The 26,055-nt window shown below is 40.6% G+C and overlaps 2 protein-coding genes across 5 annotated transcripts in view; both read right to left on the bottom strand.

The window, feature by feature from the left end:
* Window positions 1–5,672, bottom strand: part of LOC139391153 (large ribosomal subunit protein uL11m-like) — a 66,715-nt gene extending 61,043 nt beyond the window's left edge. For 2 of the 4 annotated variants that reach the window (XR_011629566.1, XR_011629567.1), the window contains exon 1: window positions 5,589–5,672. The gene's annotated coding sequence lies outside the window, so the exon portion shown is untranslated. The remainder of the gene's footprint in view (window positions 1–5,588) is intronic. The other 2 variants (XM_071138713.1, XM_071138714.1) reach the window with 1 other exon arrangement.
* Window positions 5,673–8,683: 3,011 nt separating this feature from the next.
* Window positions 8,684–25,746, bottom strand: LOC139391033 (uncharacterized). Its single transcript, XM_071138507.1, has 16 exons — window positions 25,165–25,746; window positions 22,489–22,594; window positions 20,031–20,244; window positions 19,478–19,620; window positions 17,346–17,508; window positions 17,168–17,223; window positions 16,802–16,992; window positions 16,389–16,499; window positions 16,111–16,236; window positions 15,533–15,637; window positions 15,293–15,451; window positions 13,738–14,362; window positions 11,703–11,766; window positions 11,391–11,575; window positions 11,181–11,269; window positions 8,684–9,514 (listed from the first exon to the last, which is right to left on the bottom strand). Exons 1-16 carry the CDS (start codon window positions 25,351–25,353, stop codon window positions 9,422–9,424), a joined length of 2,619 nt encoding a protein of 872 aa, XP_070994608.1. The 5' UTR covers window positions 25,354–25,746; the 3' UTR covers window positions 8,684–9,421.
* Window positions 25,747–26,055: the final 309 nt, after the last annotated feature.

The following is a 26,055-nucleotide window of genomic DNA, read 5'->3' as shown; positions in this document are numbered from 1 at the left end:
TTATCTCCCATCTTTGGGATCTGTATTTTTTTTCTCTGACATTCAGGCCAAGGCCAGTGTTCAAATTGTAGGCCTACTTGAAGTTCAGTATCAGTTGTTTAGATGTACCTTTTAATAAATTATTGTAACTTTACGGCAGGATTATTTTAGGTGTCTAGAGTATATCTGGAGAGAGAGAGAGACCTACAATATTTTGTTTTCTCTTCTCATGGCTACCCATGTATTTCCATGGAAATAATGTTTTTGGGAAGTAATACATATTTATAAAAGCATTCATGATTTGCATAGATGTAATATACTATTACTCTTGTTAAATATGAAATGGAATTACATTTGGTGAAGAGCACATTATGACTTGTTTAGGACTTGAGACGACTCAGACTTGCCTGTCTTGACTTGGGACTTGAGTGCTAAGACTTGAGACTTACTTGTGACTTGAAAAACATTGACTTGGTCCCACCTCTGGTAATCTGGTTCCCGCTCAGGTTATGGATGTGTCACTGCAACCTTAAAGGTCGTCAATGATGTCACCATTGCCCTTCTAGGCAATATTGTTGGCCAAAGCTTTTGATACGATAGACTATTCCATGCTTGTGGGCCGGCGAAGGAGTATTGGTGTCTCTGAGGGGTCTTTGTCCTGGTTTGCTAACTACCTCTCAAAGAGTGCAGTGTATAAAGTCAGAAAATCTGTTGTCTCAGTCACTGCCTGCCTGCTTTGCAACAAAGCTTTCTTTAGTGTCCAACAAGCATTCTCTACCCTTAACCTTGTTTGAAACACCTCCAAAACAAAGGTCATGTGGTTTGGTAAGAAGAATGCCCCTCTTCCCACAGGTGTTGAGAGCTTGAGGTAGTCACCTCATACAACTACGGCTAGACGGTGCACTGTCCTCCTTTCAGCACATATCAAAGCTGCAGGCTAAAGTTAAATCTAGGCTTCGTTTCCTCTATCGTAATCGCTCCTCTTTGACCCCAGCTGCCAAACTAACCCTGATTCAGATGACCATCCTACCCATGCTAGATTACGCAGACATCATTTATAGATCGGCAGGTAAGGGTGCTCTCGAGCGGCTAGATGTTATTTACCATTCGGCCATCAGATTTGCCACCAATTCTCAAGGCCAGACAAAGAACTCAATAAGTAAAGTCTTGGAGAAATGCTCACAAAATGCTAACTGACAATGTCTAGACAAGGCTATACAGTAGATCACTCTACCAAGCCCAAACGTAATATTGATAAAGCTGAAATCTCAAAATAGTGATCATGTCAGGCAGCTGCTGCTAAGACTGGCTAGAAACTGGGATGACGGGCCTCTGATCATTTCCAGGGGCCTCATTTATAAAACCATGCTTAAGTACAAATATACCCCAAAATGTGTGTGCACGCCAGTTCATGCAAAAGTTGCCATTTATACAAATTTTACTTGACGTAAGAATGTGCTCACCTCACAGCAAACTTTAGAACATGCATACTCACATCTGCTAGTGGTTGAAATATTGTATTGCAAGCTGGAAAGTAAGTATTTTGTGCAAAATGGGGTTATAAAAGCTTATTCATACAAAAAACAAAAACAGAACGCAGCAATATACCACTAGTGAGAAAAATAATTTGACATAGGAATATTTTTCCCTTTCATTTTCATAACCATTGCAGAATATATTCCTCACCTTTTCTGGTTGTGATAGGTTCATATTCCCAAAGAAGCCATAGCCTTCAACAAATTACCGTGCATCTCATTTAATTGGACCCTAGTAGCTTAGTAAATAGGTCTAGCCTATATTTACTATCATAGGCAGCAGTTTATAATACCGATATACAGTTGAATTTAACAGCTGATCTATACTGAACAAAAACACATTTTTTATATATATATATATATATATATATATATCACACAGAAGTATGTGGACATCCGTTCAAAATTAGTGGATTCAACTGCACCCATTGCTGACGTATATCAAATCGAGGACACAGCCATGCAAACTCCATAGACAAACATTGGCAGTAGAATGGCTTTACTGAAGAGCTCAGTGACTTTCAACTGTAAGTGCTGTTATTGAAGTGGAAACGTCTAAGAGCAACAACGGCTCAGCCGCGAAGTGGTAGGCCTCACAAGCTCACAGAACGGGACCGCCGAGTGCTGAAGCGTGCAGTGTGTAAAAATCGTCTGTCCTCGGTTGCAACACTCACCACCGAGTTCCAAACTGCCTCTGGAAGTAACGCTAATACAAGAACTGTTCGTCAGGAGCTTCATGAAATTGGTTTCCATAGTCGAGCAGCCGCACTTGCACATAGGCATAAAATTACCATGAGCAATGCCAAGGATCGGCTGGGGCGGTAAAAAGCATGCCACCATTGGACTCTGGAGCAGTGGAAATGCGTTCTCTGGAGTGAAGAATCACTCTTCACCATCTGGCAGTCAGATAGATGAATCTGGGTTTGACGGATGCCAGGAGAACGCTACCTGCCTGAATGCATAGTAGAGGTCGACCGATTAATCAGAATGGGCGATTAATTAGGGCCAATTTCAAGTTATTACAATCGGAAATCTGTATTTTTGGACACCGATTTGCCGATTTTTTTTTCTACCATTATTTAATCTTTATTTAACTAGGCAAGTCAGTTAAGAACACATTTTTATTTTCAATGACGGCCTAGGAACGGTGGGTTAACTGCCTCGTTCAGGGGCAGAACAGATTTTTACCTTGTCAGCTCGGGGATTCAATCTTGAAAACTTGCAGTTAACTAGTCCAACGCTCTAACCACCTGCCTCACGAGGAGCCTGCCTGTTACACGAATGCAGTAAGCCAAGGTAAGTTGCTAGCTGGCATTAAACTTTTACTTTCTTCTCCAACACTTTGTTTTTGCATTATGTAAACCAAATTGAACATGTTTCATTATTTATTTGAGGCTAAATTGATTTTATTGATGTATTATATTAAATTCAAATTAGTGTTCATTCAGTATTGTTGTAATTGTCATTATTACAAATTTTAAAATCGTCCGATTAAATCGGTATCGGCTTTTTTTGGTCCTCCAATAATCGGTATCGGCGATGAAAAATCATAACTGGTCGACCTCTAATTCAGGTCCATTGTCAGTGTCTGAAAAAGAAACCGTCCTCATCCAGATACAGCATAAATTACTGATAAAGATTCTCTCCCACACACACAAAAAGTGGAAACGTCTTAAGTCAATAAGTTTTCAAACGCTTTGTAATGGCAAGCGTAAATAAGTTCAGGAATAAAAATGTACTTAAGTTGCATGGACTCAATAAGTGTTTAACATGATTTTTTTTTAATTGAATTTTTACGACTACCTAAAATTGTATGTGTGAGGTACAACAATTATCTGTCGAGACCCTCAGTCAAGCAGTGAATTTAAAACCGATTCAACCAAAAAGACCTGGGAGGTTTTCCAATGCCTATCAAAGACTTGCACCTATTGGTAGTTGGGTGAAAATAAAATAAAAAGCAGACATTGAATATCCCTTTGAGCATGGTGAAGTTATTATTAAATTACACTTTGGATAGTGAATCAATACACCCAGTCACAACAAAGACACAGGCTGTGATAGTTTTAACCTGAGGATGGATCAACAACATTGTAGTTACTCCACAATACTAATTGACTGAGTGAAGAGGAGGAAGCCTGTACATCATTTTTTTTAAATCCCAAAATGCATCCTGTTTGTAACAAGGCACTGCAAAAAAATGTGGCAAAGCAATTCACGCTTTTGTCCTGAATACAAAGTTTTATGTTTGGGGCAAATCCAATAAAACACATTACTGAGTGCCACTCTTCATATTTTCAAGCATGGTGGTGGCTGCATCATGTTATGGGTATGATTGTAATTGTTAAGGACCAGGAAGTTCAGGATAAAAAATAAACTGAATGGAGCTAAGTACAGGCAAAATCCTAGAGGAAAACCTGGTTCAGTCTGCTTTCCACCAGACACTGGGAGATTAATTCATGTTACAGCAAGACAGTAACCTAAAACACAAGAACAAATCTACAATGGAGTTGATTACCAAGAAGACAGTGAATGTTCCTGAGTGGCCGAGTTACAGTTGACTTAATCTACATGAAAATCTATAGCAAGACCTGAAAATTGTAGTCTAGCAATGAACAACCACCAATTTAACAGAGCTTGAACATTTTTGGAAAGATGTGGCAAGCTCAGAGAGACTTACCCTGAAAGACTCTGTAATTGCTGCCAAAGGTGTTCTACAAAGTTCTGACTCAGGGGTGTGAAAACTTATGTGAATGAGATCTGCATTTCTTTCAAAATAAATTTGCTAAAATGTCTACAAACACATTTTCCCTGTCATTGTGGGGTATTGGGTGTACATGGACGAAATAAAATGTTATGCAAGCTGTACCACAACAAAATGTGAAGGTACTGGAAATATTTCATTCGTATTTTGCGTGTCCTGGCATAATGTCAATAGTTCAAAATTATACAGCAAATAAAGGTGTTGTCACCATAAAAGGTGGAGTATCAATGCTCGTTTCCACACACACAGTTTTACAACATGACTGATTTATTACGGGAAACACGCGTATGAATGGCGTGCACCAAGTTAATAAACCTCAATATTTTGGTAGGTGCGCAGACTTTTCTGAAAAGGTGCACGCAGAAGTTTAGTGCGAAATGTACTCAGCGGTTATAAAATGAGGCCTCAGGGGCAGCTCCAGTTGACATCTGCAGCGCTGTGCATGTTGTTTCAATTACATGAACAAGCCCATGGGGTCCTGTTCAGACCTAATATTATAAATAGGGGTGCACATTATGCGTGAATGCATTAGCCGGATTCTGTTGCAAAATGTTTTTCACTTGAAACCGTTTACTCCAAATGGAAAACGTTTAGCAAATAAGTTTCTAAGTCCCCCCCCCTCCCTAAAATGGCAAACGATTTCTGTTGCAAAACGTTTAACAGACCAAATGTTTTGCAACGGAATCTAACTAATGGAAACACCGCAGGCTTCCTCGTCTCCTTTGCCTCATATACACTGATGAGAATGTGCATGGAAGCAGAGAAAAGCTCATTCCCAATAAGCATCCACCATTGCCAGTGTTATCAGATGAGTGCAGAATGAAGGAAAGAAGACAAGGACAGTTACTGAGACGGGAGAGGTGGTTCGTTCTTGTGCAAATGCCATTCTGTATTCCCTTCAGCTCTTCATAGACGGAAGACATAACTAGTACATTGCTGTACTGGAGAGTTCGAGTGACGTCACTGTGATTGAAGATTTGATTTTGTGTGTTTTATTTTATTATTGACAAACCATGAACATAACTACTCGTCAAAACAATTGAAACAGTGGTCCAGCTAATTCCTGGCACCAACCATAGAAAAGGTGATTACAAAACAGTTTGAGCAGCAGTGCAAAGACGCACACAACATTTAGCTAATATCCTCTTTTTGCTAGTTAGTGTGAGCTCGTGCTAGTTACATTGCAGAATAGGAGCTATCGTTTGCTAGCTAACGTTAGATAAATAGTATGTATACACATTAAAACAAACTGCAAAGACTAAGCTAGCTAGCGGACACATATGTAAGAAAGAAAAAAGTCCCCTTTACCGTACCTTCCCGTTATTCAATGCTCAAGGCAGACACCTTCAACTAATGCTCAGGGCGCAGCCATTTTGAATTAACCCGAAACACTCACTGGTGAGCGCGCCACCAACAATGCTGCCACCTAAGGTGTTGGAGTGAAACTGAAGAATAGCATTGCAGGCAAGAGCATTCAGCAGAGCAGAGGAACGCTAAAAACGTGTTACTTTGAGCTGAGCAAAATCAGAGCTCAACAATACGTGCTATCAAATCAAGAATATATAAGTATTTTCATATACATGCTCATTCAAAAAATAACTATAGGATATAGTTACAGAAATTACTGCACTGTTTGGGCTAGAACACAAGCATTTCGCTACATCCGCAATAATATCTGCTTAACATGTGTATGTGACTAATAGAATTTGATAGGCGAATGGGCTCATTGTAATTGCTGGAATGGAATGGAATAATTAGAAAGTTATCAAAAACAAACATATGGAAACCACATTTGACCAGAATTCCATTCCAGCAAGTAAGTAGACAATGGACCTGATCGGACAGCTCAGAGCCTCTGCTCTTTTCTGTCCATAAGAAACAATTGGATTGGTGGAAGAGGCAGGGCAGGCCAGTTTCGCCTTTTTGCTTTCCCCGACATGAGTTCGTGGTGTTTTGCTTTAAAAATAGAAGTAAAAAAATAAATAAAAAAAATATCTAAAATAAAATAAAAAAAGCAAGGGATAAAAAACGTAATTAAAATTAACTCACAACTGTGCATGGGGAGAGGGGTGGGGGCGCTAAGGAGTGCATTCACATATATCTACACATTTTCATACACACACAAATTATTATTTTGTTGTTGTTGTATATATACATATTTTTTTTGTATTTTGTATTTTTTTTCTTCCCCTCATCTATGTCAGTTTCAGCATTATGGACATGGGTGTATCTGTGGTCCATTTGGCCTGTCCCACAGCTTCCTTCAATGATGTGTTGTGAGTGGCTCTGTTGATGAACTTCTGGCCAATGATTGACTGTCTATTGATGTCAGTCCAGATATGCTGTTAACGTATTGGTTGCTGATGTATCTTGGTAGTCTGTAAGCCATTTTTATTGCCATGTATTGGACTATCTGTAGCCGATTCATCTGCTGCGGTGAAGCTGTTATCCAGGCTGGCAGGGCATATTCAAAGAGGGATCGGATGTAGCTGATGTAGACTTTCAGCAGTCTGAGGTGAGGCTCCATATTTTCTTCCGCACAGCGTTTTTAGGTGGTTTAGTCTTTTTTGTCCCTCTCTCTCTATGTTCGCTATATGGGTTGTCCAGTGCATGTTCTTCTGGAAGGTGACTCCAAGGAATTTTGCTTATTTTTCTACTTTTATTGTTTCACCGTAGAGTTTGAGATCTATGGGTTTCCTGTTTTTTTTGCTGGTGCTTCTTGTGAAGAGATCACATTGGGTATTTTGTGGGTTCAATTTTACTCGCCACATGTTAGACCACGACTCGATCCTTTCAATAGACTTCTGGAGTTTTTTTGCAGCAAGTTGAGGACATTTGGAGCTGGACCAGTAGCAGAGGTCATCGGCAAACTGTGAGACTTGACCTATGGTGGGTGGAGGGTAGTAGATATCTGATATGTAGAGTAGAAAGAGTAGCGGGCTTAGAACTGCCCCCTGTGGGACACCTGCCTCCGGGGTGAAAGGTGAGGATATTGCTGTGGAGACCTTCACTTTAATTGTACGGTTATGGAGAAAGCTGGTGATGATGTTTCTGATGGAGAGCGGTAGTTTGAGATTGGAGTCTGCGAGCCGGTAACACAGACCATTGTGCCACATCTTGTCAAATGCGTTCTCTATGTCAAAGAAAACCTCCAGGGTAAGTTATTTTTTCTTGAAGTTCCGAAGGATGTCCTCTGACAGTCTTAGAATGTGGTTGATCTTGCTTTCCTGAAGCCAGCTTGGTGGATTCCAAGGAGGCCCATTTCCTCGGTGTGGCCGCTCAGTCTTTGGGTGAGTACTCTCTCAAACAGCTTCCCGACATGACTGAGGAGGCTGATTGGTCTATAACTTGTGACGTTGTATGGGTCTTTGCCAGGTTTGTGGATCATTGTGACAACTGCAGATTTCCAAGGTAGGGGAAAGTAGCCTTCCGTGGGACATTCTGTGAAGAGGTTGGAAAGGAGGTGCAGGTATTCATCAGGTGCTTGTTTGATGAGTGTGCTGTCAATGTTGTCTTCCCCTGGTGCTTTTTTTTTTTTTTTTTTTCTTTTCAGGTGAGTCTTGATTTCTTCAACGCTAACAGAGCGGGTGAGGGGATGGTCTACTGGTGTCGGATTTGAGGTGTACACTGTTTTCTGCATTTCTCTGTCGATGATGGTTTTCCAGTCTTTGTCAAAGAGAGGATCGCCGGGACAAGAATGAACATTTTGTAGGTGGTTTCTGAATAATGTTGCTTTTGTTTCGTTGTCTTCGATGAGTTGGTTTTGAGACTTTAGCACAGGTATGATGTTATTGGTTTTGTCTCTGTTGATTGTTTTGATTTTTTGCCAGAAGGTCCGGGGGTTGGTGTCTGCATCTAGCTCCATTCCAGCCATTACAATCAGTCTGTCTTATAGCTCCTCCCACCAGCATCGATTATCTTGGGTATCCTTAAGCATAGCTACAAAATCCAAATTAGTTAATCTCTTAAAACTGCACTATGCCAAAATCGTTTCGCTTTCAAGTAGAATGATAAATCTATTGCTCACATTTATGTCAATTTAGTCAGGTCGCCCAAAAAGTTACATATTGCCACTTTAATAATCCATTTATTTTTGTCTGTGAACTTTAATAATGATCAACATAGAGAAAGACAGTTAAAACTCAGTAATACCATTGGACTGGATGAATCCATATTCAGAAGACAGAATATATTTACCACACAATCTAAAGGGGCAGCAGGTAGCCTAGTGGTTAGAGCGTTGGGCTAGTAACTGAAAGGTTGCTAGATCAAATCCCCGAACTGACAAGGTAAAAACAACAAGGCAGACCCATTGTTCCTAGGCTGTCATTGTCATTGTAAATAAGAATTTGTTCTTAACTGACTTGCCTATTTAAATTTTTAAAAATGAAAGCATAACAGGCATATGTCAAAAAAGCAAGAAAAATGTAAATGACTTTATTAAGAAGGCACCGACACCGAAAACATCACATTCAGTTGCTTCGGAAGCCATGGTAAAACCTAGATCACATGTGTAATTACTGGCTATTCTCCAAACCAAACACAATATGAACAACTTCAGTCAAATGATTCTGGTCATTTAACACATCTCCCCATCAACTCTGAACGTGATTATAAACGTTTTGGACAAAATGTTAACATTTTATTCACAGTGCTCTGTTTGTCCCTACCAGTAAAGTTTTTCAAAATAAAAGTGCATTTATGGTCCCTCTGAGTTTGACAATGGAGTACATTGTTACCATCTCGATAGCAAATATTTACATTTTCTACACTGGTAAAGGACATTTGAACCTGAATAACCACACATTTTTATACCACACATAATTTGCCCATGTTGCTAAATACATAATCAAGATCAACTTATTTCATAGTCAACATATGATACATTTTAAATAATAGGCATGATTCACAGCATGTTTAATGCATGAGGTAAAATGTGTTTTCCTGGAAATGTATCATAAGATGTATTTATTATAATACTCCAATCAAGTGTAGACATATGGATTAAATGCTACTAAATGGGACTGTTGTAAGGCCTGACAACCAATCAAATAAATATGAACATTTTCTAAAACATCCGAACGAAAGTTCACTGAACTAAAGATCATTTAAAAGCATGATTCACCTGAGAACATCTAAAAATGAGTTAGTTGGCGTTCACTTTCTGCAGGGTTATGGCACTCACATTAAGGGCATCCTCACCCGGCAGAAGCTCTCTCAACAGGAATGAAAGCAGCATCTATTGAAAAGGAAGAGAAGCAAAAGTTGAATCAACATAACTGTACAGGAAAGTCTACAGTACCAGTCAAAAGTTTGGACACACCCACTCATTCAAGGGTTTTTCTTACATTATAGAATAACAGTGAGGACGTCAAAACTATGAAATAACACGTATGGAATCATGTAGTAACCGGGAAAAGTGTTAAACAAATCAAAATATATTTGATAAAGTAGCCAACCTTTGCCTCGATGACATCTTTGCACACTATTGGCATTCTCTCAACCTGGAATGCATTTCAATTAACAGGTGTGCCTTGTTAAAAGTTCATTTGTGGAATTTTCCTTCCTAATGCATTTGAGCCAATCAGTTGTGTTGTGTCATGGTAGAGGTGGTATACAGAAGATAGCCCTATTTGGTAAAAGACCAAGTCCATATTATGGCAAGAACAGCTCAAATAAGCAAAGACAAATGGCAGTACTTTAAGACAAAGGTCAGTCAATACGGAAAATTTCAAGAACTTTGAATGTTTCTTCAAAAGCAGTCGCAAAAACCATCAAGCGCTATGATGAAACTGGCTCTCAAAGGACCGCCACAGGAAAGGAAAACCCAGAGTTACTTCTGCTGCAGAGAATACGTTCATTAGAGGAGTTAACTGCACCTTAGATTGCAGCCCAAATAAATTACTCAGAGCTCAAGTGACAGACATCTCAACATCAACTGTTCAGAGGAGACTGCGTGAAATTAGGCCTTCGTGGTCGAATTGCTGCAAAGAAACCACTACTAAAGGACACCAGTAAGAAGAAGAGACTTGTTTGAGCCAAGAAACACGAGCAATGGACATTAGACCGGTGGAAATCTGTCCAAATTTGAGATGTTTGGTTCTTTGTGAGATGTAGAGTAGGTGAACGGATGATCTCTGCATATGTGGTTACCGTCGTGAAGCATGGAGGAGGTGGTGTGATGGTGCTTTGCTGGTGACACTGCATGTAATTCATTTAAAATTCAAGGCATACTTAACCAGCATGGCTACCACAGCATTCTGCAGAGATACGCCATCCCATCTAGTTTGCGCTTAGTGGGACTATAATTTGTTTTTCAACAGGACAATGATCCAAAACACACCTCCAGGCTGTGTAAGGGCTATTTGACCAAGGAGAGTGATGGAGTGCTGCATCAGATGACCTGGCCTCAACAATCACCCGACCTCAACCCCATTTAGATGGTTTGGGATGAGTTGGGACCACAGAGTGAAGGAAAAGCAGCCAACAAGTGCTCAGCATGTGTGGGAACTGCTTCAAGACTGTTGGAAAAGCATTCCAGGTGAAGCTATTTGAGAGAATGCCAATAGTGTACAAAGCTGTCATCAATGCTACTTTGAAGATCTAAAATATATTTTGATTTGTTTAACACTTTTTTGGTTACTACATGATTCCATATGTGTTATTTCATAGTTTTGATGTATTCCCTACCATTCTACAGTGTAGAAAATAGTACAAATAAAGAAAAACCCTGGAATGAGTAGGTGTCTAAAACTTTGACTGGTACTGTATATTTTTAGAACATTTGACAGATATCAAATATAGAGAGACAGAACTGCAACATTGATGAGAGGACATTAGGATCTTGACGCCAGAGTTCTCTCTTCCAGTGCTCTCTACAGAAACTCAAGAGGCTAGATACGCACATAGACCAGCTTCTTGTTTTCTTCACAGTCCTGGAAGAGCTTAAATGCTGACTCCATATCGGTCTTCTTCAAGATTAAATAGTTTGAATCTAAAATGAGAACATGTTGTTAGTGAACTGTGACAAACTTCTCAAATTTCTGTCCAAGCATGAAAAGCAGAATTCTAAACATTTAGATAGAAAAAAACAAAACGCTGTGTATATCACATACATCTGGCATTGATGAGATGGTGAGCTCTGTCTTTGGTTTCATGCTTCTCCTCACTGCTGCGATGGGGTATAGGGCATGTCACCTCCGGCAAGCCCCCGGGCCACTGTTTCTCACGCAGGTTGTCGATATAGGAGGCAATCTGTGCTTCCGTTGGGTTCATATTATTCAAGAAGCTGTTCACTTTCCTAGAGAATATTATAAAACGTCATGCTGGGATTCTCAAAAGGACAAATGTAGATCATCCTATTACTCTGTCAGTATGACAAACCAGGACTGCAGTGGAAAAATGGGAGAATATTTCACAGTTCTTACTTTTTCAATATCGGCATGACGGGTTTCAAAATCGCATCAAATATGTTCAGAAGGATGGAATTGCCTGGAGGGCAAAGTAGGGTGCTGATTATTACACACTATTAAATGTCATTAATATTCATAACCATCCTCAAAAGGTGACTAATTAAAATATAAACATATAAAATGACATTGAACAAAAATATAAATGCAACATGCACCAATATTTTTCTTTTTACTGAGTTATAAAGAAATCAGTCAATTGAAATAAATTCATTAGGCCCTAATCTATGGATTTTACATGACTGGGAATACAGATATGCATCTGTTGGTCACAGATACCAGATACCATGGATCAGAAACCCAGTCAGTATCTGGTGTGACCAACATTTGCCTCATGCAGTACGACACATCTCCTTCACATAGAGTTGATCAGGCTGTTGATTGTGGCCTGTGGAATGTTGCCCCACACCTCTTCAATGGCTTTGTGTCGTCGCTGGATATTGGCGGAAACTGGAACACACTGTCATACACGTCGATTCAGAGCATTCCAAACCTACAGAATGGGTGACACGTCTGGTGAGTATGCTGGCCATGGAAGAACTGGGACATTTTCAGCCTCCAGGAATTATGTACAGATCCTTGCAACATGGGGCCATTCATTATCATGCTGAAACATGAGGTGATGGCGGCGGATGAATGGCACGACAATGGGCCTCAGGATCTCATCACGGTATCTCTGTGTGTTCAAATCATCATTGATAAAATTATAATTGTGTTCATTGTCCGAAGCATATGCATTCACATACCATAACCCCACCGCCACCATGGGGCACTCTGTTCACAATGTTGACATCAGCAAACACACCCACACGACACAATACATGTTGCCTACCATCTGCCCGGTACAGTTGAAACCAGGATTCATCTGTGAAGAGCACACTTCTCCAGCTTGCCAGTGGCCATTCGAAGGTGAGTATTTGCCCCCTGAAGTCGGTTACGATACTGAACTGCAATCAAAAAGACCCTGGTGAGGACGACAAGCACGCAGATGAGCTTCCCTGAGACGTTTCAGACAGGTGACAGGTGATCCCTCATGTGAAAAAGCCAGATGTGGAGGTCCTGGGCTGGTGTGATTACAAGTGGTCTTCGGTTGTGAGGCCACTTAGACGTACTGCCAAATTATCTAAAGTGCCATTGGAGGCAGCTTATGGTAGAGAAGTTAACATTAAATTCTCTGGCAACAGCTCTGGTGGACATTCCTGCAGTCAGCATGCCAATTGCAAAAATGTTGACATCTGTGGCACTGTGTTGTGTGACGAAACGGCACATTTTAAAGTGGCCTTTTATTGTCCTCTCACAAGGTGCACCTGTGTAATGACCATACTGTTTAATTAGCTTCTTGAAATGCCACACCGGTCAGGTGGATTGATTATCTTGGCAAAGGAGAAATATTCACTAACAGGGATGTAAACAAATTTGAGAGAAAAATAACCTTTTTGTGCATATGGAAAATTTCTGGGAGCATTTATTTCAGCTCATGAAACCAACACTACATGTTGCACTTATATTTTTTTATTTATATTTTTGTTCAGTATACCATTTCTTATTTCTTATTTTTTTTAAATGTTTTAAAAAATCTCCCCAATTTCGTGATGTCCAATTGGTAGTTAGTCTTGTCTCATCGCTGCAACTCCCGTACGGACTCGGGAGAGGCGAAGGTCGAGAGCCGTGCGTCCTCCGAAACACAACCCAACCAAGCCACACTGCTTCTTGACACAATGCCTACTTAACCCAGATGCCAGCCTCAACAATGTGTCTGAGGAAACAGTGCACCTGGCAACCGTGTCAGCGTGCACTGCGCCCGGCCCGCCACAGGAGTCGCTAGTGCGCGATGGGACAAGGACATCCCTGCCGACCAAACCCTCTCCTAACCAGGACAACACTGGGCCAATTGTGCGCCATCCCATGGGTCTCCCAGTCGCGGTCTGCTGCAACAGAGCCTGGACTCGAACCCAGTATACAATTTCAAACAAATTAGGAAGTTAGAACTAACCAGATATTGCTTTCAACAAATCAAAAAGGGCTTTGGTTGCTTCCATTTGCTCCCAGCTGGATTGTTCCTTTTTCAAACACGGTGAGTCTTCTAATTTTGGCTGACTCCCCATTTCATTTCCTTTACTCTTGGGCATCCCTCCTGACATTTTGAAAGTGAGTTTCTCCTTTTTATTCGACTTTCCACCAAAAGGATGTGTTGGACTGTCAGTGAGGTCAAATTGCAAGCTTCCATTTTCACTGGAACGTCGCAGTCTACAGAAAGAGTCAGTCTGGTCTTCAGGGGTGTCTGATTTCGTTTGGGCCAGACACTCCTCTGACCTAGATAGCCTTTTGATTGCCATCTTTAGGTGAGAAGTTATGGGGTTCTCAGATCCCTCGGTTTTGTCTGCATTAACCAAAATGTCAGATTTCTCTATTGGTTCGGTTTCGTCATCTCTGCAGCACTCAATGGAACTGGGTTCTGGAGGAGAATCCTCATCACATTGGGAGATGATGATACATGGGCCCCGGGCCAGGTCATCCCTTGTATCGCCATCCAGGTTCTCAGTTGCAGTTGGGTCTGCAGCCTCCGTTGTGTTGGAATCATCTGGTTTGGTCCCTCTTCCAAGGCTGTTGTGCTTGTCCTGAAAAATGTGCATTGCAGACCTGGGTTCACATACATGTACATTTGATTATTAAAATTCTTGTTTTTGGTATGAGTATGTTTAAATAATGTGGCCCAAATCAACTAGCTACTACTTCTGTTCGAGGTGTTTTGAAGTATTTTCTAATCATTTCCCATAAAAAGCCTACTATTAGAAAATATTTCCAAATACATTATTTCAAATACCAAACAGACCTGCTTTCAAATGCATGAGATTATTTGAAAATACAGGGTATTTTGTTTTTCTTAAACTTTTTATCCCTTTTTTCTTCCCAATTTCGTGGTATCCAATTGGTAGTTCCAGTCTTGTCCCATCGCTGCAACTCCCGTACGGACTCGGGAGAGGCGAAGGTCTAGAGCCATGCATTGTCCAAAAACACTGCTTGCTTAACCCAGAAGCCAGCCGCACCAATGTGTAGGAGGAAACGCTGTACAGCTGGCGACCAAAGTTGCGGCCGGCTGCAACACAGCCTGGGATCGAACCTGGGTCTGTAGTGACACCGCGATGCAGTGCCTTAGACCACTGTGCCACTTAGGAGGCCAGGTATTTAGTTTAAAAAATATATATATATATATATATATATATAAATATATATATATATATATATATATATATATATAAATATATAAATATATATATATATAAATAAATATAAATAAATATATAAATATATATAAATATATATATATATAAATATATATATATAAATATATATATATATTTATTTATATATTTATTTATATATATTGAAACACTATCACAAATATTGACTGACTGCTAGAGACTCACAACTGGTTTGGTTTATTAATCCACCAGCAGAGGGCATCATTTGCCATTTGTGGTGACACTGACATGATACAAGACGACCTGGCTTGCAGGCCTTGCTCAACAGGTTATTAAAATGCCTACCTCATCTTCCTCTTGGCCCGGAGTCAGGAAGTAGGCCAGGCCACTGAAGAGGCCCCACACTTCCCCCACATGATCCTCTTCAACTAGCAGCTTGTCCAGAGGACACAGAAACTGAAACACTGGCTGAGTGTGGCCCACTAGATCATCAGACACCAGCTCCTGGAGAGGACATTTATTTTTATCATATCAGATCACCTATCTGTGTTAATTTATGCTCATGCCTGAAGTATGCCAGTGTACCTGTAAGAAGTGCTTGATGGACTTTTTGGCTTCTTTAAAATCCTCACTGATGTTCACCACAGTACTCTCTTCTAACACGGATAGGGAGGGTAAAGTAGCAGAGTCCTAAAACAAACAATCCAAACAAGGGAAAAATAATAATAAAAGATCAATTGTATGATCTGTAGATAAGAGCGTCTGCTAAATGACTCAAATGTAAATCTGGACCCATATTGAGGATGCAAAAGGGAGACCAGTGTCAGAAGAGACTATACACTCAGACTATTAGCATTGGTTGTATCTGTGCAACATCCATACGATGTCAGAGATAAATGAAACAGTACGGTATCTGTTACATTCACAAGTCCTGCAGCGGTCTGTTTTGACAACAGTGCTGTGGTTTTGTCATCTTGAGACCCAACAAAATAAGGAAGTTACCATTGGTCTCATTTCTCAAAAACCTTTTACACTGACTGAATTCAATACCAAACAGCATAGCGGCTTTACATCATTTCATTGGCCATGAGGTTACATAGTGAAATGGTACCTTGTGCAACACAATAGCAACAATACAATATCCCTCTTCATAATTCCCTAACCTGCCATAGGTTGCGGAAGTGGATGATGTCTGTTTGGGTCTTCCTCACGTTCCAGTGAAGGTTTTCAGGGTTGTCCCTCTCCTCCAGGTGAACTGTAAAACACAGTTCCTCGTTTTCCCTCTCCACCTACAGACAGTAACATCTTACTTTACACACCATTCTGGCACAAACAGGTAACAGAACGACCAAGGACATGTCTTCACACAGCTCAGTTTCATAACTAACAGTAGTTGCATTCAAAGCATTCCACAGTGACTTGTGTGCGATTAGTTACTTACACAAGGGACGCTGACAGCCCAGTGGCCAACCCGCCAAAGCTCATACGACAGATTGAATTCCATCATATCCTCTTGTACACTGTTCCAGTAGCTCTCCAGATCACTGTCCTCCTGGTGAAACAAGCCAATGACAAAATAAAAATGTCAGCCGTGTTATATTTCATCCTCAGTTTGATACTTAATGTTGCCAGACTATAAATAGAACAATGTTTGGGGAGGAGAGAGGACATTCAGAAATAATATGAAATAATATTCTATTGGATAGATGGCAAAACATGTACTGTCTGTACGTATGCACTGTCTTCAGCACTGTCTTTAGAAATCAGTTGAATTGCTATTAAAAAAAAGGCTAGAACAGGGTGAATAGTGCAGTGATGACTGCAGAGCTGCTCTTTCTGGTGCAGTGTCCTTACATTGTCAGAGTCCTGCTGGTTCCGGATGGAGCCCTCCCGGCTACTCCCTTCAGTTTCGTTTGATGGACGACCCTGGATAGACATGGCCATGACAACCAGCGCCTGCTCCCTTTTCTTCATCTTCTCCCTTTTAGCATTCTTCAATCTCATCTTGTCAAGGAATTTAGACCAGCCTTCCTTCAATTTGTTAGCTGGAAAAACACCCATATCCGATTAGCTAAGTGTCAACCTTTTTCATTGCCCTTTTCTATGTCACAAGTTGACTGCAAACTGTGATGACTTTAAGGCAGGGGAAAGAAAACACACAGAATAAACTGGACATTTTAATTAGCCTAGTGATGGTTTCAAATACACAAATACCCTCACCTTTCTTTTTGGACTTGCTGTCACTGGTTTGCGCATCCTCTGTTTCTTCCTGCGTCCTAAAAAGACCATCAAACAAAATCAAAGCACAATTTCTTTCTGTGTTCTCTGCACCCGTGCAGCACTGAAGTGTGTTCATTAAAGACAAGAGAGGCAGCCTGGTAGGAAAAGGTCCACTCACGCTCCACTGGCCTGGCTCTCCAGGGAGGCTGGAGAGGCCCTGTCAGAGTGGGACTCACACAGCTCTGCCACAGAGCTTTTACGGGTCGCTCCATCCAGCTGACTCACCACCAGCTGGTTGAGGTTGTCAGGGTCTGAGAGCCAACGCACCAGCAGGTCCAGTACTGAGGGCATGGATGACAAAGTCAATGTGATACCTACTACAGAGTAAAACCACATAGTAGTGGGACAAAACCATGTTCAATAAATACTAAACAAAAATATAAACTGCCCCATGTTTCATGAGCTGAAATCAAATATCTAATTTGGGAAGCTTATTTCTCTTAAATCTTGTGCACAAATTAGTTTACATCCCTGTTAGTGATAATTTCTCCTTGCTAAGATAATCAATCCACCTGACTGGTGTGGCATTTCGAGAAACTGATTAAACAGAATGGTAATTACACAGATGCACCTTGTGCTTGGGACAATAAAAGGCCATTCTAAAATGTGCAGTTGTCTCACATAGGTATCTTTTGGTTATCACTACGGCAACAGCTTCCAGGAACGACACAATATTTACATCTTACAGTTATTCGGAAAATAAGCAAAAGGAACAAATGACAGATGTCTCAAATTGGGGGAGCATGCAATTGGCATACTGACTGCAGGAATGTCCAATAGAGCTGTTGCCAGAGAATGAAATGTACATTTCTCAACATAAGCCGCCTCCAACGTTGTTTTAGAGAATTTGGCAATACGTCCATCTGGATTCACAACCGCAAACTACTAGTATGGCATCGTGTGGGCGAGCGGTTTGCTGATGTCAACATTGTGAAAAGAGAACCCAATGGTGGCGGTGGGATTATGGTATGGGCAGGCAAGAAATTGTGCTTTGATTTTGTTTGGTGGTCTTTTTACAGACAATGAACACAATTGCATTTTATCGATGGCAATTTAAATCCACAGAAATGTCATGACGAGATCCTGAGGCCCATTGTCGTGCCATTCATCCGCCACCATCACCTCATGTTTCAGCATGAGTGCACAGCCCCATGTCGCTAGGATCTGTACATCATTTCTGGAAGCTGAAAATGTTCCAGTTCTTTCATGGCCTGCATACTCACCAGACATGTCTGCCATTGAGAATGTTGGGGATGCTCTGGATCGCGGTGTACAACAGTGTGTTCCAGTTCCCGCCAATACCAAGCAACTTTGTACAGCCATTGAAGAGAACAACCTTCCACAGGCCACAATCAAAAGCCTGATCAACTCTATGTGAAGGGGATGCGTCACGCTGCATGAGGCGGCGTGGTCACACCAGATACGAACTTGTTTTCTGATCCACGTCCCTACATTTTGTTTAATGTATCTGTGACCAACAGACGCATATCTGTATTCTCAGTCAAGTGAAATCTATAAATTAGGCCCTAATGAATTTATTTCATTTGACTGATTTCCTTATATGAACTGTAACTCAGTAAAATCTTTGAAATTGTTGCATGTTGCGTTTCTATTTTTGCTCAGTATATATATAGGTAAAAAGCAGACACACTTTGGCTCAGAATAACAGACCATTAAGGAGAACCTTTCCAACTTGTTTCACTTTTATACCAATGGCCACCTCCAGTCTCCACCATTATCCACGTCTCCCAGGTTTAAAAAAAATGGTGTTAACGGTCAAGTTTCACTGAACATTATTGAGACTCAATTAAGGTTACAGGTGCAGAAGACAGAAGTTAAATGTTTTATCTACAACAGTAAAATCCCTTACCATTACAAAGGCATAAAATGTAAATTATCCAAGCCGTTTCACTAGCTCCTGTGATCAGAGCCACTGACCATTATATAAATATATATATATATATATATATATATATATATATATATATATATGTTTTATTGTCACATAGGTGCAGTGAAATGTGTTCTACATTATCTGCAGGTTTCAACAACACATTGTGTTAGCTTTCCTCTAAGGATAGCCCTAGTTTAGTAACAGTATGTGCAGTATTTCTAACCTCTATCCTTTACTTATCATGATAGAATGATAAGAAACAATGGTTTCATGCTAATTTCTTCTTTTTTCAAAACTTCCGCAATGTGCTGAGAGAATTACATGAGGCACTGATAGGCCTATATTGTGGGGCTTACCTTTTAAGGCAACTATCTCATTTAAGGCACAGTGGCTGACTGCCAGTCCCCATAGGGACTGGGGTAAAAGGTTTCGCACCAGTGCTTCAGAGAACACTCTGAGAACTTCAACCTCCTCTCCTCTAGAGCGGAACAATGGTTTTCTGACACACAGAGAGAGAGAACAAAACAGACAGACAATATTAATAAAAATAGTCTATTTGGAATAATGACAAAGTGAGCAACAATACCTAGATTGATGATATCAGGACAGAGCACAACACATTGAAAAGCGAGACATTCTATCACCGCAATACTTCATACAGGCCATTCTTCCATCATGTGACAACCTGCATAGTACCCTAGGTCACATTAAATCTATATATATTTTTTTAAAGTTTGAAATTCAGAACTGAGGATGTTAATGATTTATCCAAAACAATCACATATACATAAACCACTTCAACTGTATAGGCAAGCGATACAGCTGTAGAGCGGCAACTCAATATGGGTGATGCCATAATCTATTGCTTCTATTGATATTCTACTAGCGACTGCAGGAGAGCTGTATTACCTATGAGACTGTTTGGCATTATGGAGGTGCTGGGTCAGGATGCGAATGCAGCCCACACTTGCAGCACAGACATCAAAGTCTTTGCCTCTGCTGATGACTTGATCGATGACTTGGTCAAACTCCTTCCACAGCACCTGGTGCAGGAGCTGACTGTCACAGGGCTCAGGGACGCTGTACCAGGGGAGGACTAGCTGGGCGTAGGCACAGTCAAACACTGGGGAAAACGTACACTCAAAATCAACAAAGGCTAAATAGTTGGCGAAGACAAAAAAAAATATTGTACATTTAGAGTGCATTCAGAAAGTATTCAGACCCCTTCACTTTTTCCACATTTTGATACATTACAGCCTTATTCTAAATGTGATTATTTTATTGTTTATCCGTCATCAATCTACACACAATAGCCCATAATGACGAAGCCAAAACTGGTTGAGACATTTTTGCATATGTATTAAAAATAAAAAACAGAAATACCTTATTTGCATAAGTATTCAGACCCTTTGCTTTGAGACTCGAAATTTGGCTCAGGTGCATTAGGTTTCCTTTGATCATCGTTGAGATGTTTCTACAACTTGAAGTCCACCTGTGGTAAATTCAATTGATTGGACATGATTTGGAAAGGCACACACCTGTCTATATAAAAAGGTCCCACAGTTGACAGTGCATGTCAGAGCAAAAATCAGCGAGGTCAAAGGAATTGTACCTTGAGCTCCGAGACAGGATTGTGTCGAGGCACAGATCTGGGGAAGGGAACCAAAAAACATTCTGCAGAATTGAAGGTCCCCACGAACATGGTGGCCTCCATTCTCAAATAGAAGTTTGGAACCACCAAGACTCTTCCTAGAGCTGGCCGCCTGGCCAAACTGAGCAATCAGGGAGAAGGGCCTTGGTCAGGGAGGTGACCAAGAACCCGATGGTTAGTCTGACAGAGCTCCTGAGTTCCTCTGTGGAGATGGGAGAACTTTCCAGAAGGACAACTAATCTCTGCAGCACTCCACCAATCAGGCCTTTATGGTAGAGTGGCAAGACGGATGCCACTCCTCAGTAAAAGGCACATGAAAGCCCGCTTGGAGTGTGACAAAAGGAACCTAAAGGACTCTCAGACCATGAGAAAAAAGGTTCTCTGGTCTGATGAAACAAAGATTGAACACTTTTGCCTGAATGCCAAGTGTCACGTCTGGAGGAAACCAGGCACCACTCATCACCTGGCCAATCCATCCCTACGGTGACACATGGTGGTGGCAGCATCCTGCTGTGGGGATGTTTTTCAGCAGCAGGGAGACTTGTCAGGATGGAGGGAAAGATGAATGGAGCAAAGTACATAGAGATCCTTGACGAAAACCTGCTCCAGAGCGCTCAGGACCTCAGACTGGGGTGAAGGTTCACCTTCCAACAGGACAACAACCCAAAGCACACAGCCAAGACAGCGCAGGAGTGGCTTCAGGACAAATCTCTGAATCTCATTGAGTGGCTCAGCCAGAGCCCGGACTTGAAACTGATTGAACATCTCTGGAGACCTGAAAATAGCTGTGCAGCCACGCTATCCATCTAACCTGACAGAGCTTGAGAGGATCTGCAGAGAAGAATGGAATTAACTCCCCAAATACAGGTGTGCCAAGCTTGTAGTGGCATACCCAAGAACATCCGAGGCTGTAACTGCTGCCAAAGGTGCTTCAACAAAGTACTGAGTAAAGGGTCTGAATACTCATGTAAATGTGATATTGCAGGTTTTGTTTTTATATACATTTGCAACAATTTCTAAAAACCTGTTTTTGCTTTGTCATTATGGGGAATTGTGTGTAGTTTGAGGGGGGGGGACCGATTTAATACAATTTAAAATAAGGCTGTAACGTAACAAAATGTGGAAAAAGTGAAGGGATCTGAATACTTTCTGAACACACTTCAAAAGAGCCCTGAGTATTGTAAGTGAAAGGCTACATTTGGTACTTATGATTTATTCAAAGGTGTAGGTTGAAGTGAGCTGGGAAATTCATTTTAGCAGGATTATCAAAAACACTTCCCGACAGAAAACAGTCCAAACTGGTCTGAGCATGCCTTATACAAAATATGCCAACCAACTCGTTCCAAGCAGAGCTTGGTAAAGCAACACCCGCTTTCCATAATCCACAGCACAGCACATTGACAGAGTTATTTTTGTGTCTATTGCCTTAACATCTTTGTCACCCAAGCCCCAGATCATGTAACATGAGATATGTCTGCAGCTGCATTTGCTATCCTATTCAACTGTGTCACAGAATACAGAAGAACTACATGTGGCTGACCAAATACACTAAGGAAAAGGGCAGAATGTTTTCGTTATTTCATCCTTGATCTTAACAATAGACTCCGCTTTACAAATCTCTTACCCTGGCAGAAAACCTGACAGGATTACTTTTTTTTTTAAATGTCTAGGAACATTCTGGCAGGATCTCAAATTATGCAGAGGAAAATTGCACACCTTGCTGAAGAGATCTCTTCACATGGGGAAACTGTGTCTCCTGTGATGTTTCAGCTTTAGTGCTTGTTGTATCAGTCACATCACAACCTAAATGGTCAGTGGTTTCCTGTAAGACATTTCAGATACATTACAGTAGAGTTCAGTACAGTAAAGAGTACAGTACAGGGCACAGTAAAGAGGTGATTATAGTGTTTGGACATCATTAATTCCTTACCATGTAGATTAAGTAGAAAGATGGCATAAGTTCATTTTCAATGTAAAAGGACCCATGAGCACTAACATGTGAAGTTGGGTGTCAAATGACTGGGTGTCAGTTTGACTTATTAAAAAAAGGGGTGTTAGAAAACATCGAGCAGGGGGAAAAAAGGTAAAAAGGTATTAGAAATACATCAAAACCAGTGGGGGCTGCTGAGGGGAGGCCGGCTCATAACAATGGCTGCAACAGAGCATATAGAATTGCATCAAACGCATGGTGTATTTTGATGTATTTGATACCATTCCGCTCCAGTCACTACCACGAGCCTGTTTTCTTTAATTAAGGTGCCACCAACCTCCTGTGATCAAAACACTACCATGTTGAAGTAAAGACCGCTGTCAATTCAAATCAACACATATTTAGTTTAGTAACATTTCTTTCCGCCTTCTGTATGTTTAAGACACGTTGCCTTGTGCCTTGAAATTCTGTTACCAAAAACCCACATAACTTAAAGGTATTTCCTAATTTCTCTCCTTCATGAGGGAGGATAATGAAAGTTCACAGAAGTAACAAGGTAGACCTATCAATTAGTTAGTGTTGTTACTGATATCAATTTTGTTGATAATTTATTAAATGATTAAAACTAGAAATTCTGTCACCAAATCGCTAACAGAATTTTGGAAAAATCTGTAATGGAATCTCTGCAATTGAGCTACAATGGGAAATCATAGTAGTCAACGCCGGACGTCCATGGACATTGACAAGCAGATTTCAACACCCACAGACGCCTGGACCGGCATAAATTTGGCCCTAACATAGGTGATAGGTTCAGATTTGGTTCGGTAAATCTGAACCAACCATAGACGTCTATGTTTCACAAGTTTGGGCAGCACTGTATAGTACAATAGAGTTTAGTAGAGTAGAATAGAGTTCAGTACAGTGCACAGTAGATAACACTTCAGTTGAATACACTACAATGTACTGTACTCTACTATGCAATACCCTACTGAGCTTTACTTTGATTTTAAGACTTGTGAAACATGATAGTCTATGATAGGTTAAGACTTGGCCCAGTCCGGACCAACATCATTTGTTCTTGTTTGGTGGCAGAGCTCAAATAAAGCTGCAATATGTCACTTTTTTGGAGACCTGAACAAATTCACATAGAAATGTATGTTATAGATCTGTCATTCTCATTGAAAGCAAGTTTAAGAACCGGTAGATCTGTTCTGTGTGCTATTTCTACGCTATGCTATTTTTGCATAGTGCAGCTTTAAAATAATAGCCAGTCTGTAGAATAATACCTAAATAGGCAAAGAAGGATATTGCATATGTCTACCTTTGCATAACAGGTAGAAGTTTTGGATACATCACAATGAAGAGAACGACTTTCGTATCCATAATTATGCATTTCTGTGTAGTACACATCAGGGACCCATGGTGAAATTACATTTCCGCAAGTCTATTACCAGGTGTCAGTCCATTTCACTTAGCTAAGTTTAAAGGTGCTACACATAGGACTTATATTTATTTGTCCCTAATATACCGGGCGCTAATAAAGCCCAACCGTGGAGGTGTCATAACACCTAGCGGTCAAATATTTAAATTATTCCAATCGGTTTTCACCATTCATTTTTTCCATAGGAGATTTTACAAACACTTAAAATAAGGGCTGTGTTTCTTGTAGGCTTACCCTGGTGTGACATTTTAATAACCATGTAAATCTCTCGGACAAGGGGACTTTTATCAATATTCTCTGGAGCGGCATCTGTTGTCAAAATGTTCTGACTTTGTGGTTGTGTTATCTAGCGGAAATCGCTCTATCATTTCCTGGTTGCTAAAATACTGTTGGCTCAATTTCAGTTCATGAAAAAAAAAACAAGCGCTGAATCGAGTAGGGAAGCATTGTACCATCTAAATCGCAAAATAGTTTTCACAGATGTTTGAAGCTGGTGGACCAAAACCACCCAGCACCTTAAAACAGGTGGTGTTATTGAAAATATATTTCACAGCGATTTAGATGGTACAAGGATTACTGGGCTAGGGGACACATTTTCCCCTCCACTTGTAAAAATATGGGCAATTTGCCACCAGCTATACATAGGACATGAGGAGGTCCATGTCAATAACTTTCCATTTTAATTTTATGCGTTTCATTTGACCCCACAACTACTACAACCGCAATGTTTCATTGGCTAACGACTTAATAGATTGCAGACAGGCAATCAGTTGAAATATTAAAATGTTTGGTGGTATTAATGAGTGAACATTGACATCACTGACATTAATAATGAACTGGTTACATTGTTTCTGTCATTATGTAAACAAAAGTAACGTGCATGGCTCACTTGCCCTGTTACATTGAATCTCATTATGAGCGTTAAATTGTAGCAATGATGAGCTCTCGTGCAGATGAAACAGTAACACTTTACTGCAATTGAATAGTCAGTCATGACAAATGTATAGAATATTTAAATTACCTGGAATAAATGTTCTTCAGCCACATCGTCTGTCTGAGTTCCGCTTTCCCGTCTGGTCTTTATTAAAACATTTGGGGTTGATTGCCAAAATAGTAAACATAAAGCAATTTGAGCCGCTACTTGTCCGCGGTCAAATAAATACCACACAAACCCAAGAATGATGGCAATAGAGAAGCGCAACAGGTACATGTTCTATCTTTTCAAGACGTCAGTCTCATTTATTCAACTATTAAGTTTCCATTCAGGTAGCTATTCAAAGTTTTAGTCTAGGTCTTCATCTATAAAAACATTCATTCGTAGAGGAAAGGCAAAGGTCATTTTCAACTTGCTTGTCTTGATAAAACATTGAAAGAAAAGAACTATACGCCCTGAGGAGTGCTCGTGCTCTTCTTCTTCTCCTTCAAAGTTTTATGGCAGACTCCACCGACTGGTGTATTGCCGCCGCCACTTCTTCTTCTTCTTCGATGGGGTTTAACGGCGGTTGGCATCCAATGTTAATGGTGCATTACCGTCACCAGCTGGACCGGGTATTGAATAAGAAAAACAAAAAAAAAACATTCCATATTGCCGCCACCTACAGTACGGGGTATTCTTCTTTGATATTATGTCTGTCGGCAAACAAATTATATAGGTGCATGCCGCCACCTACTGCTTTGGCTGTATATGAGGGTTCTGATCAAAGTGAGTTTTTTGGTTGGGTATGTAACTGATTAATGGTATGGCAGGCCATCTGTTGGGAGAAGGGTGCAATTGTGGACTGCAATTTGGGGGCGTTCCTGCATGTGGCCATTCCTGCGTCTGCAAAAAACACTCTTTATACTTTTATTGGTCCATTATTAAGTTAGGACAGGCATTCTGTGGGTGGCACTGTGTGCTCTTTTTGAAGGATGG

This window comes from Oncorhynchus clarkii, chromosome 31, assembly GCF_045791955.1.
Source record: "Oncorhynchus clarkii lewisi isolate Uvic-CL-2024 chromosome 31, UVic_Ocla_1.0, whole genome shotgun sequence".
Classification (NCBI taxonomy): Eukaryota; Metazoa; Chordata; class Actinopteri; order Salmoniformes; family Salmonidae; genus Oncorhynchus; species Oncorhynchus clarkii.
This window is presented reverse-complemented; position numbering and strand designations above follow the sequence as displayed.

Bases quoted from the DNA above. Each gene is read 5' to 3' on its own strand.
- LOC139391033 (XM_071138507.1), bottom strand. From the start codon at position 25,353: ATGTACCTGTTGCGCTTCTCTATTGCCATCATTCTTGGGTTTGTGTGG. The intron at 22,595-25,164 runs GTAATTTAAATA...AATGTCTTACAG, and splicing joins CTGAAGAACATTTATTCCAG to GAAACCACTGACCATTTAGG. The intron at 16,500-16,801 runs GTAAGGACACTG...TTGTTTCACCAG, and splicing joins ACCAGCAGGACTCTGACAAT to GAGGACAGTGATCTGGAGAG.